General features: G+C 40.1%; 1 protein-coding gene across 21 annotated transcripts in view; it reads left to right on the top strand.

The window, feature by feature from the left end:
• ADCY2 (adenylate cyclase 2) overlaps nt 1–17,085 on the top strand; it is a 275,450-nt gene that overhangs the window by 171,206 nt on the left and 87,159 nt on the right. For 20 of the 21 annotated variants that reach the window (XM_023752137.1, XM_023752078.1, XM_023752080.1 and 17 more), the window contains 3 exons: nt 8,841–8,989; nt 12,679–12,790; nt 14,942–15,069. In XM_023752137.1, the coding sequence (XP_023607905.1) occupies nt 8,841–8,989; nt 12,679–12,790; nt 14,942–15,069 (389 nt within the window). Of the gene's footprint in view, nt 1–7,678; nt 7,784–8,840; nt 8,990–12,678; nt 12,791–14,941; nt 15,070–17,085 lie in introns of those variants that run through there. The other variant, XM_014453099.2, reaches the window with a different exon arrangement.

The raw sequence follows: 17,085 nt of genomic DNA on the forward strand, positions 1-17,085 counted from the left end.
TGCTTCTTGGCAGAAACCGTGCCCTCTTTTCACTTTGGCAGGGCTGCAGCTCATAACTTATTCATTCATTCCCTCTTCACTCCTCCACATCGCATCCTGGGCTGTGCGCCTTCCATCAGGCCCAGGGCTCGAGTTGGTGACAGGAGGAGCCTGCACCAACGTGATTTACATGAACACTTGGATTTGTACCTGCAGAATAATGAAGAGGAGAGTGACAGTTCTTCAGCTCTAGAACGATCAGATATCAGAAAACCTTTAAGAAAAATATATATAAAAGAATGTAAAGGCCCTTTATTCTCTACAATTGCCCTAGAAATCCATGCATGCATGCCTACTTAATGCATATGGTGACAAAATTCAAAGATAACTATTTATATGTCTATAGTACATAGATATCTGTAGATATGGATATTATATATTCCACACATATATAATATATACCTATATTTATTATATATATTCTTTCATCATTTCCTTTAATGGAGAAAATCACAGGGTTTTAAAAGTTACCAATAAAATAATTTTTAAAAGTATTTCATTTCTGCTGCCACACTCAAGGATGTCTTTCCATTTCCGCCCGATACCTAACAGAATGGAAGAAACCTGGAAGTGGAACAGGCAGCAGAAATATACTCAGACACCTCCCAGGCCCCAGGGAGGACACTGGGAGCAAAAAGAAGTTACATGACTTACCCACTGTCCACTCATTGAGTGGCAGAGCAAGGCCAGAATGTTCTACTGGATAATCATTGAAAATCAACCCTTTAAATGAGCTGCCCAGTGGAAATCTTATTCAAAGTGTAATGAGGCATTAGTCACACATTCAAGTGTTTCTTCCTGTATTCACTGGACAAATGTTTATTGGGTGTCTTTCTTCTCTGTGCCAGGTTCTGTGTTCCGTACCCAGAACATAATGTTGAAGAAGGCACAGCCTGGGCACACTGGCACCTACAACCTTGGGCAGGAAAGGAAACAGCTGGTTTCAGTAGAGTTTGAGGGTGACAGTGGGTGCCAGAACAGCACTCAGGACCTAACCCCATTGGGGTGGGAAGGCCATGCAGGACAGCTGTCAGGAGGAGGTGATGGAGGAGGCAGTATGTGATTAGAAGTTTGAGGAAGAATTGGCAGGACAGCCTTAGGGAAGGAAGGTGAGCATGGGTGGGAACAGTATGATGGAGCCAGCGGTCCGGGTCCAAGGGCAGCAGGCTTTCCAGCGAGGAGGTGAACACAGTGCCCAGCTGGGGCTCCATAGGATTCAGAAGAGCTGGACCATGGGCTCAGGAGGCGGGCAGCAAAGTAAAGGAGGTGGAGTTCCCAGGAGTAATTCGAATTTTGTAACATACTGGCAAGCTTCAGATTTGTCAGTAGAAGCAGTCAGCTGGGACTGACCTGATTTGGCTACTTCACCTTTTAGAAAGACCTCTGCTGCAGAAGAGAAAGGGTGAGCAAGGGGGTGGACAGCAGGTAGGAAGTCCGGTAGGAAGCGATCCATCATCATAGGGTGGCACAGGTGGCCAAGACCCGAATAGTGGCAGTAGGTTGGGAGAAGGTGCAGTTTCCTAGCGTGAGGGACAGGAACTGCTGCTTCTTGGATGGGGGGTGGCAAGAGGGAAAGAGCAGTCAAGGATGAGAGCAGGTGGCAGCTGCAGGTCGACTTTTAACTGGATTTAAGTTGGGAGGGAAGGGGCAGCTCTGGAAGGGAAATTGATGGTTTCCTTTTGGAAATGCTGCTTTGCTCGCTCTGCATGGGACAGAGACCACTGCTTGTTTGTTTGTTTTTCCAATGTTTCTTCTTCTTCTATGGTAAGAGGGTCTTCTTAGCTAGGCACATGACCAGCATCCTTAGAGGTGAGTATATCCTTGTGACCTCTGGCCAGTGGCAGGTGGGCAGAAGTCACGGTGCACTTCTGAGAGATGCCCTAGCTAGTTGTGCTCTTTTATTCTGGAAAACTGGGGGCAAGAGAGTGGTTAAATTATGGACCACATGTAGCTGTTCAGTGCATGACCTACCTAAGGATAATTCGTTTAACTTGCACACACACAAGCATGCTTGTGTGCTCTCTGCAAGCCAATCAGAGCTCAGTCCACAGAGCCTGCCATTTGCTTCCTCTGAACTTAAATTTTCACAGGTCATAAGAACTTACATGCTCAGAGTAAACAAATGAGTTGGGAAATACACCAAATCAAGGCTCCCTTCTACATATGTGTATGATTAAACTTGAGTTATCATCATTTGTAACTTGCAATAAAATCTGTTAGAAGGGTTATTTTTTAATTATAGAAGCGCCAAGTCACAACTTATTTATTTCTGTAAGTAGAGGTGCATATGAGATACTGAACAAGAATTATATTGTTTAACTATTTTGATATGATTCTCTCAAAGCAGACATATTAGTGGAATTTAGATGGGTGAATCCTGGAAGAATATCTACAGTCTGATTACCAAGAAGGTGTTTTCCAAAAGCAGATAAAGCTTTAAAAATACTTTGTGCCAACAATATTAACGCAATCAGGTGTGCAACAAGTTTACAGTCTGGCAACCTGTAGCAGACAGGCACCTTTGTACTTGCGTGTGAGCCATGGTCATCCCATTTGAGTTACTTTTTAAAAAATATTTTTTATTATTTATTTCAGAGAGGAAGGGAGAGGGAGAGAAGGATAGAAACATCAATGATGAAAATCATTGATTGGCTGCCTTCTGCACACCCCACACTGGGGATTGAGCCTACAACCCTGGGCATATGCCCTGACCAGGAATTGAATCATGACCTGGTTCATAGGTCAACAGTCAACCACTGAGCCACACCAGCTGGGTTCATTTGAGTTACTTTTACTAAAATTCTAGGAATGTGATGGCCCTTGAGCTTTCTGCTGTGCTGATTTTGCTATACAGTTTGCTGCTTGCATCCTTGCTTTTTATCTGAGAGAGTTTGGGACATTGCTTGATTAGCGGAATGAGAATGAGTGCTGTTCTGCCGATTCCCTTTCCTCATGTATTATTCTTTCCCTGGAAAGTTGATGTTATGCAGAAATGATGGGTCCCTCTCGCTCTATCAAACATATCGGTGCCCATGGGGACAATTAGTGTTTGAAGGCAGGCACAATATTTGACCAGTGTTACCTGCGGGATTGTGTCTTGGAAGGCTCTGCTCTGGAGGATGGCATCTGGCACTTCAGGTGTCAGGACAGATAAGCAGAGCTTTAAAGTTCACCTCCGCACTGCAGTGTCCTTGGATCACCCCACCCCTGCCCGCCAGCATTGAGCTTCACATTCCCAGCAATGTAAATGCCCACTTCAGGACTCAGTCATGTGCTCAGGAGAGAAATGTCACTGAGTTTCTTTTAGAAATTGCCTCAGTTCACCCCTTCTCAGAGAAAGCCTTGTGATATTGCCTGTGATTCGAACTGTGCCCCAGTGGTGCCCTGGGAGCACCCTGTCAGGGGTTTGGACAGGATGGGTGGAAAGAGGCTGAGGTCTGCTGAGAGTGGGAGCTGTGAGACTCGCCCTAAGAGCAGTTTTGCTCTGGGGTTCAAGTGTCCCAATTCAGCACGGTTAGGAAAAAGGATCATTCTCCCTTCCAAAAAAGTTTAGAAGTTTCAATATGCCATCATCCGTCACTATGGACATAATTTATAATTGGACTTGATTAGCGCATTGTTCTCTAAGGTCTCTTAACTGCAGAGTCATCAAAGATGAGTGATAATTTCATTCTTTCACCTTCTATTAATGATTTACTCTCTAAAAGCATCCCTGTCATCTCATTGAGCTTATAAATCAGAGTGAGTGGAGCCACCAGTGGCTGTGAAGTCCGAAGACACCATTCTATCAGGTCTTAAGTCCCTAGTGTCTACCACTCCACTTTACCCTCTCTGAGCCACTCCTATACCTTTTTTTTGCCAAAAATGTTTGAATTTAAATGAAACTATATGTGACCAGGGTTTGTAATATGAGAAAACAATATATGCATGCAGTGAAAAGACTCAATCTTTTGTAAAAGGGAGTAGTGATTGGTTGAAGTGCATATTGGTTTTAACTTGCACAAAGCACTCCAGTTTTCCTAGACTATAAAATAAACAAGCTGACTTTCACTCGCATGGCCATTAATATGGCACCCCAAACTCTTGGCCATCCTTCTTCATCCTCCTCCCACTCATGGAAGCCACTCTTCAAGAAGATGAACGCGGTCTTCTTTGTCAAGATCCCAATGGTCTCTCCTTACCCACAGTCCTTCTTATAGTCTTGGCATCATGTTCGGATCTGAACACTTGGGTTCTTTCCTCTGTGTCACTAATTGTTTGACTCCAAAAGAGTGAGTTTCCCTGTCCGGTTTCTTAGTGGTTAAAGCATCAGCCTGTGGACTGAAGGGTCCTGGGTTTGATTCTGGTCAAGGGCACCTACCTTGGTTGCAGGCTCAGTCTCTGGCCAGGTTGGGGTGCATGTGGGAGGCAACCAATTGTTGTGTCTCTCTCACATTGATGTTTCTCTCTCTCTGTCTCTCTAAGAAATCTATGGAAAATATTCTCAGTTGGGAATTAACAACAACAAAAAAAAAGGAGAGAGAGGTAACATCTAAAAAGGGCCTCTTGAGGTTCCATAAAATGCTTCGAACTTACACAGACATGGAGACCTTCAACTCACCTGGGTCAATGGATGTATTTTTTATACAAACAAACTGGGACTCAAAGGCCAGAATGATTTGGTGGAGGTTTTCTAGATGGTGGCAGAGAATGGGTAGGAACCCACATCTCCCATTTCAGTGCTGCTTCTACCACAAAGTGCTGCTGCTCTCCATCATCCATAAATATGAAGACTTTATCTTTTATAAAAGTCAAAGAAAGATAAAGCAAGACCTTCCAAATAATATGAGTATTCAGTGCCTTCTGATTGAGTGATGAGGAGCAAGATTTCTAAGGAGGGATCTGAGAGAAACAAACTAAATGTTATAATGGGAAGCAGCACCAATAGCAGTTGTCCCTAGAACTTAAGTTTGGGGACATGCTGGTGATGGAGGTTGGTGCCAACGGAGATGCTTCTTCTCTGAGACCTGCAGACATGAAGCTGGCTGCAGCAGGAGATATGAGAAGGCGTTGACATATTTTCATGTTCCTGGCAGGTATTTTCTAAGAGCAGCGTTTTCAGGTTTGATTCCGAATGGACACCTGGTATTTTCATCCTTCAGGACACTATTGAAGGACATCATCTGTTTCCTCAGCACCACGTGTAACCCAGTGGCTGCTCTGGGACCTGGCGTCTGTCCATTCTGATAGCTACTTTCTATTGGAAGGAGGAACATTTATAACAATATGCCTTCTGTTCATTGCATTGGTTTGATATCCTGATGTATTTGAATTGCATTTAAAATAAGAACTAAATAGAAATTTTGAAGGAGAAAAAAAAAGTTTAAATTCTTATGGAAGGAGCATGTCACTGTCATCCTGCCTTTTGTAAAGTGGATTTAAATATTTATTACATGCATGGTTTATTGAAGGGATAAGATAGAATATGCATTACTGAATCTTACTTGAAAATTTAAATAGAAGTCTTCTTTGCTTAAATTGGATTTTCCTTTCCACCAAAATAATCACAAAAATAGCATACAAATATAAAGTTATAATATCTGCTGTTTTATATTAAAAACACTTCTGAGCTCAGTGTGTCCTGAACTTGGATCGATAGTACAATGAAAAGTACTAACTCTGTAGCTCTTTTATGAGGCATAATTGAAAAGAACAAATTCTAGGAAAACTATTGCTAATGAATAATAATTACAGGTTTAATAAAGGGATGTGTTGAAATGGAACCTTCAAACCAAGGCCAAGTTATTCATCAGATAACCTTTGAATATGCCAGAATTAGCCGAATTCTCTGTAATTATACAATTTTTTCTAGCAAGAGAATGAAGTAATGGTATGCATCAATCAGTCTAATGACAACTTGATTTTCCAAAAGTCCCCTTAAGGAAGGCTTCCAATGTACTTGGAGAGGTAATGTAACTAGGCCATATCTGGTATGGAAAGCACTTAGGTTTGTATATTATTTTCAGATAACTTGGCAGCTCACACAGCTAAATTAACAAAAAGCTAAAATATTCATGGGAATATTAACCTTGTCAGATTATGAATTGAGTCAAAATTTAGCATATGTGCCAAAATATTGGGCTTTTCTTTCGAAGTATAGCATTTTGTAAAAGAAGAAAGACAAATTTAAAAGTGTCTTGATTCACCACATTTGAGTGTAGGCTCCTATTTGAGGCTCACCCCATTGTCCAAGGCTGTGATCACTGAGTGGACACGTGCTGACCCCATCACACAGATTTTGTTCATGAGCTCTATAAGAGGTCTCATGGCCTACCAGTGCACCAGAATCACATGGTAATGGGGAACTTTGGGTTCTTTTATTTCTCTGGTTGGCTGTTACCAAAATCTTTATTCCAGTCTAAATTCACACGGATTCATGAACAGTTTTAGAAAGGAAAATCTTAGCCCAGTTTAGTTTATTCAACATATATTTTTCAAGCTAGCTTAAAAAAACAGCCAGTTTAGGGGAGGCCAGGGGATTGTCAAGGGCGGGGGGGAAAAAGGAGACATATGTAATACTCTTTGTAATACTTTAAGCAATAAAACAATAAAAAAAACAGCCAGTCATCCATCTACATTTTGGTGTAAAATATCATAATTTACAGTTGGTCATTAAATGATGCTATAGCCAGGGAGAAGAATTACTATATTCGATTCTTCTTTTTTGTTCATGAAATCTGTCTTTGGGGGTTGGCATATTCTTAATAGAGAATCCAGGAGGAAGAGAGAAGAAATTTCTTTGTTAGGTTTACCCAAAGAAGACCCTAAGAGAAGGCTCTGAGTTTAGATACTAGGTTGGGAAGTGGTTTCAGGTAGGAGAGTGAGGGAGGGAGATCAGCTATTGAAAGGGGCTGCTGTTGGCAACAGGGGCTCAGTGCTACTAGAGACCCTGGGGAAAGTGTATAACATGCTCAGATCTCCCCAAGGAGGGTGATGGGTGCAGAAGGTGGGGACAGTTCCATCAAATTACTTTCTTATTGGTTGGGACACAGGAAACCAGATTTATAAAGAAACAGGCTGCAAGCGACCTCTAAGGAAGGCAGAGGGATTGTGGGTAGGACACTGGCAACGTTGACTACAAGAAGCATAAGTGGAAATGAAAGTAAATGTTGGGAAAGTCTAATGGTTGCTTTAAATTCAATAGAAGACTGCACTGAATCTTCATGCACACACAGGTTATTATCATAAGATAGCAAAGTAGAACTAGGTCAACTGAGCATTGTGGCCTGGTGCATTTTATTTTCCTTAGCCCTGGGCTCATCTGTCACCCATCAGAAAGAGGACAAAATTGGTTTTAATCTAGTTGAGCTGATTGTCAGACATCTCTGCAAACACATAGAATCCTCTGGGATTTCTAAATAGATAGGCTAGGTCCAGATTCATAATCTGTGTTCTACATGCTAACATTCCTTATCACCGTTTTAGAAGTTAACAAATTTATATTCAGTGTCTATTTGCTTTGATAACGACAGAGATTTGATGGCATCTCAGAGCAACGGAAGAAAGATCAACACTCAGTTATGCCAGTTCATGGAGAACTGAGGTCCCTCTACAGGCACGTACTCTGTCTCCTGTTGACTTTGCATCTAACTTTACCTAGACCAGGCTGGGATGGGCTTTGGTGAGAGTCATCCCACCTCCATCAAGATGCACTCCTGGACTACCCTCTGCTCCTCAGGGGTAGTTCCCAACAGCCGCCTAAGTGGTGTGTATAGGAGATGGACCCCTGGCCCTGTAAACCTGGGAGCAAAGCCCAGTTTCCCCTAAGCCCCTACTCTCTCACCACTTTGTTCATAAACACACATACAAAAGAGAGAAAATGTGGAAGATGGAGACATATTTCATTCAAAAATGTTTATCAACATGGAATACCACAATAAATATTAAATCTACAATACCTGAAGAACATGGTGTTTTCTACAGTAAATTAACATTTAAAATACTCTAGGATGAATATAAACAGAAAGGTTGCCCGTCTGTAATACAGTATGTAGATGTAGATATATATATATATATATATATATATATATATATATATATATAGCACATTTTTCTTGGAGAAAATGGAAAAGTACAACTCTAAATAAAATAAGTACATATTAAAATAAGTGTAATATTACATGCTATTGTGTTCTGAATTTACTGAATTTAGAAACCAAACATACAAGAAAAGCTCATAGCAGCTTTTTGCCTTCCACCAGTAGTTTTTTATAGATGACATTTTACAGAAGCCAATATTCCTGATATTCTGTCTTTATAATAGTTCAAAATCACTAAAGGAGATTGAATGTTCATCATAGAGGAAATGAAATAGTTGAAAATATTTATCTTATTTAGGAAATGTGGAGTATTGGTTGACTTTCTAAAGTACAATAAAGCTTGTACCTTATCTCTCATATGGGCAAGCCAGCAAAAATAAGTGTTTTCTATCTTAAACCACTGGTTTCTGGCATTCTAAACTTATTTCTGCTTTACTACATTAGAATCAAAGTGGATAAATAATATCCTTGGGGAAATAACTTTGCCTTCCTTTTTTTCTCCACACTGAAGAACACATGATTATAACTCAATAAATAAAATAACACACTCTGACCATAAATATTTTGATTTTTTTCAACATGTAGTCCTAGAATCTGTATTTTTAACTCGTTGAAAATAGTCCTCAAATTGGCTGCGCTACAACTCAGTGATGTTCTCGAATATTACTTGGATGCTCCCTTCGTTATTTGAACTCTCGGTCTTCCTTCCACACCTTGTTTCAGGAGCGGCTGCTGCTGTCCCTGCTGCCAGCTCACATAGCCATGGAAATGAAAGCTGAGATTATCCAGAGGCTGCAGGGCCCCAAAGCCGGCCAGATGGAAAACACAAACAACTTTCACAACCTGTACGTCAAGCGCCACACCAACGTCAGGTAAACTGCTCTGTTCTTTCTCAGCAAGTCCGGGGAGCCTGGTCGCTGCAGCAGCGACATTTTTAACTGGAAGCCAATGTCTTGCAATAGCATGTCTCCTTTGCAATCGTTAAACCTTGGCACGTAGAGTAGTTATCCCTTCACCCACCCTTGTGCTGCCTCTTGGAGCCTTCACGTTAAGAAAATAGGATCCTCTACTTTATTGTGTTGTCCCTCTTAGCCCTGATTTCTATGCTGACCATCATAAAAGGGGGATAGGTGGACAGTGGTCCTCATTCCGGGAACTCCACGGTCTGATCTCATGTTCCCCGGGGCCCAGGACACTCAGCCTTGCAGGGAGATGGAAGACGGGTCGGTGGGCTCTCAGCACAAGGACGAGTTCTCACAGTGGGCTTGGCAGACAGGCCTCAGAGAAGCCAGGACTTTCTAGGGAATCTAGATGTTCATCAGGAATGTAGGGTTTCCGGGATGTGGTCAATCAGTGACCAACATCCCAGGAGACTGATGTGCAGCTTAATTATAGTCAAAGTTATTGCTTTTCAAAGTCTGGCGCAGTCATATCTCCTCGGGAGCCATTCCTGGAATCACAGTCCCTGGAATCAGATGGGATTGGGGTCAGGAAGGAAAACCCTGTGGGGCGGCTTGTTCTCATGCATGTCTTTGGCCTCATTCATTATGTTTTGATGTTAATACTTCAGCTGTCAGAGTTACCCACCACCCTCTTCAATAGTTCCATCATAACAACTACAAACAACCAAAATTTGTTGAGCATTGACTAGAATTGGGATAATTGGGATCAACCTGTTCTGCCCCACGTCCAGACTCTTTCCAATGCATGATGCTGCCTTCTGGTGTGGTTGCTTCGGGTCAAGGATTTTTGAAACTCATTAATAAGAAATAAATTTAATTGCAAAATAAATGCATTGCTGAAACAAATCTCACTTTGACAACAGATTTTTAGAAAAGGTGCATGGAGCTAGTGATATACATAGAAATGCTTATTGAGAAGGAGATAATAGAAAAATGGTTGCATATTAAGTAAGAACCGTGAAAGCACCTTTGGATAAATGAAGAATCGGGAGTGATTTTTTTTTAAGTCCCACCATTTGGAGAGATAGATTAAAAATTAAAGAACATTTACACATGTTAAGGAGTAAAATTATTTAAAATACTATCTTCAGGTTCTTAAGTGTTTTACATACATATCTAAAGAAAAAAAACATTTGCAGTATCTGACAAGGCATATTATACTAGAATGAACCTCTTCCAACCTTGACTGTCTGAGAGTCAACGATGCCCCTCCCATTTCAGGAAATACTTTTAAGTCACACATCAGTTATTCAAAACATGTGAAGATCCATGCAACTATATCTAACCAGGATCACAAGAATATCTGTAAGTAGTTATGACACAATGCAGGAACCAACAGACCTATAAAAATGACTAAAGATAACCACCAACTTCAGGTTTCTCCTGCTATGAATTATCAGTTTCTGTGTAGTGAATTACCCGCAAAATGTAGTGACTTAAAACAAGAATAAATATTGTCTCCCAGTTTCTATGGGTGGGAATTTGGGAGCATTTTAGCCGGGTGATCAGCAGTGTTGGTCATTTCTGTGGTACCCCACCTGGTGTGGGAGGGGACAGTACAGGTGTGAGCAGCAGGCGGTGAGGATCCCTGGGGCCACCTTGGAAACTGCCTGCCTCACTGGCTACGGCAAAGGGTTGGGGAAGCAGCTTCAATGCCCTTAATTTCCCTCACACATTGTCTGGAATATGTCTGCAGTATTGAATTAAATTTAAATTCATAAAATATATTTGGAATCCAAAAGTAACTTAAATACTTAAAAATGTAAAACCTTAAATGGCATGAAATAGCAATTTAAAACAAAAATATGAAGACGTGGCTTTTTCGTCCTGCAACAGGACATGTACAAGCAAAGAAGCAGGTCACACAGATAATACCTGAGTGTTTTGGGGTTTTCTTTTAATGAGGATTATTAGGTTGTAGATAGTACCAAAGAGATCAGTTACTTGCTTTTAGTACTGCTTTGACTATTCATTCAACAAAACATTTATTCTCCATTAATAATAATTACTAGCTCTTTGTTATGCAATGATAATAACAACAATAATGATGATAAGGAAACGGCAAGGAGGGGGAGGAAAAGACAATTTATAGCCATAAAGGTAAGAACTACCAGCTGCTTCCTGAATCTTCCTCGTCTTCCTCCAAGTCCCTCTCACTGGTGCTGAAACATCACAAACCCATCAGATCTTTGAAAATAGACAGACATGGCTCCTAGCCCAATGCCACCATCCACCTCTGAGATGACCTTTCTGCCTTTCAGAGCTCAGATTCTAGAGATTTTTCCACTCTCTCTGACTAATCTTTATTGCCTCACTCTCCTCAAATCAACACTCTCTGCCTTTAACCTCCCCATGTCACAGAACGCATTCTTGCTAAATTCACCAACTGTCTTGTCCCAGATCTGTGTTTGTCATACTTCCACACCCTTCTCTCAATGACTGCTCAGGTTTCGTGGCCCCTGTCCCTTGCCCTTGAACTCACAGAATTCCCCCATCCCTCATTTTCCAGACATCCTATCCCCTTTGTTTTATTTCTACAGTTTCCTTGGTGGTTTTCTCTTCCCTAAATCTAACTCTCCTGTAAAATTAGTGTCTTCAGAGCTCTCCCCTCACTCTTTGTGTTCTCTCCAGCTCTCTCCCAGGATTTAATTACCATCCATGTGGTGCTGAGACACAGAACGCAACCATAGTTTTCCGTACTCATCTACCTAATGGGCGTCTTCCTCTTGGGTGTTCTGCAGACACCACCATCCAACTCCGTACAACCAAAGCTGAGTCAGACATCTTCCCCTGCTTTGATTTGTCCCACTGGCATGAAGGGAGGCTGCACTGTCATTCCCTAAGAGTGACTTTCCTGGACTCCTCACCATCTAATGCCCACCTCCTGCCCAACCCCTCCTCCTCCCCCCGCCCCACACACCACACACACTATTCCTTCCTATAACAGCCTGTTGTTTTCTTTTATAGAACTTATTATCATTGTATTTGGACATTTTAGGTATCTTTATTTGTTTAATTCACCACCCAACTAAACTCTGAGCTTTAGGAAGATGTACCCTAACTGTTTCATCCCCGCAGGTAGTAAGTAATCCAGAATCTTTTGGTAAGAAGACTTTCTTTAAGAAGATTATTATTCCAGGAATTTTTAAATGAATAAAAACAGGATTTTGGCTTTTATTATTTTACTGTTTCTACTTTTAGGAATTCTTATAGTACAAATTTATGTAACAGATGGAAGCATACCTATTTGATATCAGGATTAGGACAGTGTAATGGACTGTCAGGATGACTACTAAATAAGCCAGAGGGAGAGAGGGGCTGAACCTGAAAGAGACAGGTGATCAGTAAGAATAGACTAGAATAGGAAAAGTGCATCATGTGACTTATTTTCTCTCATTTTAATTATAAAATTTTAACATAAAAATGTACTCTGAACATTTAGCAAAGTGTTTTTGTATTCTCTTTCCAGGGAAATGACATTTTCCTTCTGAAAATAAAAAATGAAAAAAGAGTATATACTCTTTGAATAGAAAAATCTAGCATTACCTTCTTAATGAATATAAACTTGCAAACACTGCCCCCTTTGTTCATTCCCACAGTATCCTCTATGCTGACATTGTTGGATTCACCCGGCTGGCCAGTGACTGCTCCCCAGGAGAACTGGTCCACATGCTGAATGAACTTTTTGGGAAGTTTGATCAAATTGCAAAGGTAAGTATTAGTGATTCCCTTTCACTTTGAAGATATATAAAAATTTGGCTTTCTTTTCCTCTGGCCCCTTATCAACTTTTTGCTGTTTTACAGAAAGCCTCCTTTAGGAATGTTGTTTGTAAATGTGTTGGATTTATTTGCCATTGAGCCCTCCTGATAAGTCTCAAGCCTAACTCAAGGGTGAGAAATGCCATAGCATGTAATTAACACATTTTCATCTATTTTTAAAACTTCTACTTATATATAATTCAGCACACATATAATAAATACATTTTGAATGATGAGATTTAAGTTGCATATCTCTGTGCACTATGCTACTTGAAGGTCCCTTTTTAGGCATTTTGATGTCAAGGAGCTGGAAACATGGTTTCCTCTCATCTAGTTATAACTATCATGTTGTAACTGTCATGTATTCTCATTGTTAAGAAGCATCCTAAAAGAACCCCTAAAGTAGGATGCATAACTTCTCCCTAAGCCCTTTGTTTACTATTGTCTCACTTTTATTCATTGATCCTTGTGCCATTCAAGAAAAAAACAAGTTCAGTAGTTGCTGTTTATATGTTCATTTATAAGAAGTTTTATAGAGAAGGAATGATGACAAGTGATCTAAAACCATATTAAACCTTATTTATTGGAACTGTTAGAATTTGTGGTGGGAATATTGATAAAACATTTTCTCTCTCCTTTCCTCTCTCTGAAATCGATAACGATAATAATAATAAACTACAGAAAAACAGAGCTAAAGGCAGCACACTTTTTTACTTCAAAACATATTACAAAGCTAAAGCAATCAAAACAGTGTGATACTGGCATAAAAACACACATATAGGCCAATAAAATAGAATAGAGGGCTTAGAAATAAACCCAGGCATATATGGTCAACTAATCTTCGATAAGTGTGTCAAGAATTCACTATGCTTAATATTCCAGATTTCTGTATTCTAGATTGAGAATATCTATGCAGGAAATATGAGAGGGTAGCCTTATCAAAAAATATTTGTTTGCCTTTTTATTACTTAGGATACTGTTATCAGGAATTACTAGCATGCCATCTATAGTTCTGTAGATAAGCATCAAAGTATACCCACTCTCCATTAGACAAGGAAAGAATTATGAAAAATCTTCTATAAACCTATAATATGCTTCAGAACAAAAAAAATTTTATATTCGTTTTATTATTTCAAATTTGTTCAATTTATACATAAGTCTGAGTTAGTGTTAGGAAGGAAAAGAAAATATGTGTTTGGTTTTGGTTTTGGACTTTTTTATTTTAGTGAAGAGTCTATAAGCTAGATGCAAAGATTAGAAGTAAGTGTAAGATTGATGCATATGAATGAAGTTGATATCCATATTATAAAAACAACCCAGACAAGAAAAACGATGAGTTAGTCTAACTTTATAGTTAACTGGTTGAATCTGTCAGAATTGTTTTATTTATTTTTATTGGTTGATTTTAGAGAGAAAGAAAAGTGTTGGGAGAGAGAGAGATTTATTATTCTATTTATTTATGCATTCATTGGTTGATTCTTGTATATGCCCTGACCCGGGATCTAACCTGCAACCTTAGCGTACTGGGACAATGCTCTAACCAACTGAGTTACCCAGCCAGGGCAGAATTGTTTTAAATTACTTGACAGTAATGAATGGTGCTTTATTATATGATGGAAATGTATATCAGAAGCTACATGTCTGCAGGTAAGAACCTTTAATATAAACAAAGACTGTGAGCATAGTAGGGAATGACATCGATTTTAATTCCAGTGACGTTCTGGTCATCGTTTTCTGCCCTGGAAGATTCTATTCTGCATAGAATGTTTCATTTTAGCATCAATGTTTGGGGATGTTTACACTAAGGAGAATGACCTGTCTGTATATTCCTCTGCTAGTATTAAGTAGAAATATTTCCAGAACATTCTCTGTTTCCCCTTTCATTCCCTTTCCCTTCTTCTCCTACTTTGGCAAATGGGCATGTGAGTGATGGTGGCTCATTCTTGATGGGTAGTGAAAAGAAACCCAACTTGTTCTCATTTCTCTCCCCATGAATCCTACTCACTCTGTCAGTAGGATTAGCTCTTGATGATATTCTGCAAATTTAAATTCTCATATAAGTGCTTTAATGCAACTGAAATTCTGTGATTTTTTTTCTTCCAGGAGAATGAATGTATGAGAATAAAAATTTTAGGAGATTGCTACTACTGTGTGTCTGGACTCCCAATATCACTCCCCAACCATGCCAAAAATTGTGTGAAAATGGGACTGGATATGTGTGAAGCCATAAAGTAAGTGTAATGCTTAGTAAGATCTTCTTTAAACAGTTTAATAATTTTAGCTGCAGTTCTCAGATGCCACTATCTGTATTTATCAGTCTACTGGCATTAAATGCATTATTGTACATTTAAATGTAAACATGCAGGGATGGGGGGGGCGGTAATGTGGGAAAAGGACACATATGTAATAACTTAATCAATAAAGAGATTAAAAATAAATCAATAATAAATAAATAAATAAAAATAAAATAAATGTAAACATGCAGAGACCCATTTACTGGTATGTGAGTAACTTGATCCAAAGTATGACTTCTCTGAGTATTTTGTATTATTATTTTTAGTCTTAGATTTTTTGCAAAACTGAGTTAGAAATCTATGGAAAAGGACAACTTTGGGTTTTTTCAAAAGTGATTTTTAAAAATTTAAATATCTTCTCTGATCTTAGGGAAACTGCACTCTTAGGATCCCTCATGATTTCTGACAGATAATATGGCTACATATAAATTGTAAGAAAGAAAGTAGTTTTATCACCAGGCAGCAATTAATATACAAACACAGCCCAAAACTACTTCAGCTAGTCAACAATTCTCAGCTCTGTGTGGTTTCAGTTATATGTCACCTATTTGGCTCCTTATACAGCTCACAAAGTGATCCTTAATAGGTTGTTTTGTTACACCCCCCAATAAAGGGCATCGCAGCCAATTTCAGGAATTCTTTGTTCTCTCTCACATGCCAGGGCAAGCATTTCATTCCTATTTATTAAAGCATAAGGTGAGGAAGAATAAAGGAATTTTAAATTTTTAAGATGGTGAGGAGAAAGCACACACTTGGCATCGGAATGTTGCCAGATCATCTCAGGGTTTGTCACAGGAACCAGAAACATGGGTCTGTGAACGTTTGCCTGTGTTTTCCCCTCCGTGTGTGGATCCACACTCACTTACTCAGCTCTCGTCCCCGGTTTGCCGAGGCCCCATGGCGGAAGCACTTCAGCTGCAGTTTTGGAATGTTCCCAAGGCTTAGAGAGCGGTGTTTTTTTTTCCTGTCATGAGAATGCAAACTGTTCTTAATCAAGGAAGTGATATTCAGGATCCTGATGTTGTAAGTCATTAAGGTTCCTCTTAAACTAGAAAATGTGTCTACTGCTGTTGCAAGTTTTAAGCAATTGCTTCAACATTTTTCTATAGATCACATAAATTGCATCTGCATGCATTAAAACACTTGGTCAGTGAATTCATTTGAACCTTCGACCAACTCATTTTTTCTACAAAAGATACATAGGACTTGGAGACTATTTTAAAGAGTCAAATCATCAACCAGTCAATTCTGTCACAATGGCCATTGTAGAGCGCCTCGCCTTCCCTTTTTATGCCCTCCCGGCTCTCTGCTGACCATGTTTCGGTTCAGAAATGCCACGTGGTTGGAACTGTTCTCTCTCCACGAGATAAAATCTTAAGAGCAATTATGGGTTCTACAACAAATTATTTATCTCCCAAAGATGAAACAAAGTAAATTCTTCCAAGATGACCCAGGTCAAGTAATAAACTTGCATCTTGTATTGAGTGTCTACATTGCCCCAGGCCCTGAACCCACTCATGGGTATACAAACCATTTGGACAAGGTCTGTGTCTTCCCGGGGCTGACACTCTGAGAGCAGATGTCAACACAAATGGGGGTGTTAGCTGAGCTCTGGGAGGTTGGAGGACCTAGGGAGGGTTCCTATATCAACCAGAAAGCCTTCCTGGATGAGGAGAAGGTCATGCCTAAGCCACAGATGGAAGAACAATGCAGACTGGCCCTGTGACACCCACACCCTGTCAGAGAAAGGAGCCTCAGGGGAGTGGGGAGCAGAGAGAGGAATCATCATGAGCAAAGACCCAGAGGTGAGGACCATACAGGGCCTGGGCTGCCATAGCACTCTTCGCTGATGGAGGGCAGAGTGTCAGGGGCAGATCTTCTACATTATGTAAATGTTCTGGCTCTCCCTGTGGGCAGGAATGAAGGGTTTGGATGGCCTGCATTGTTTGTTGT

This window comes from Myotis lucifugus, unplaced genomic scaffold, assembly GCF_000147115.1.
Source record: "Myotis lucifugus unplaced genomic scaffold, Myoluc2.0 scaffold_0, whole genome shotgun sequence".
Taxonomy (NCBI): Eukaryota; Metazoa; Chordata; class Mammalia; order Chiroptera; family Vespertilionidae; genus Myotis; species Myotis lucifugus.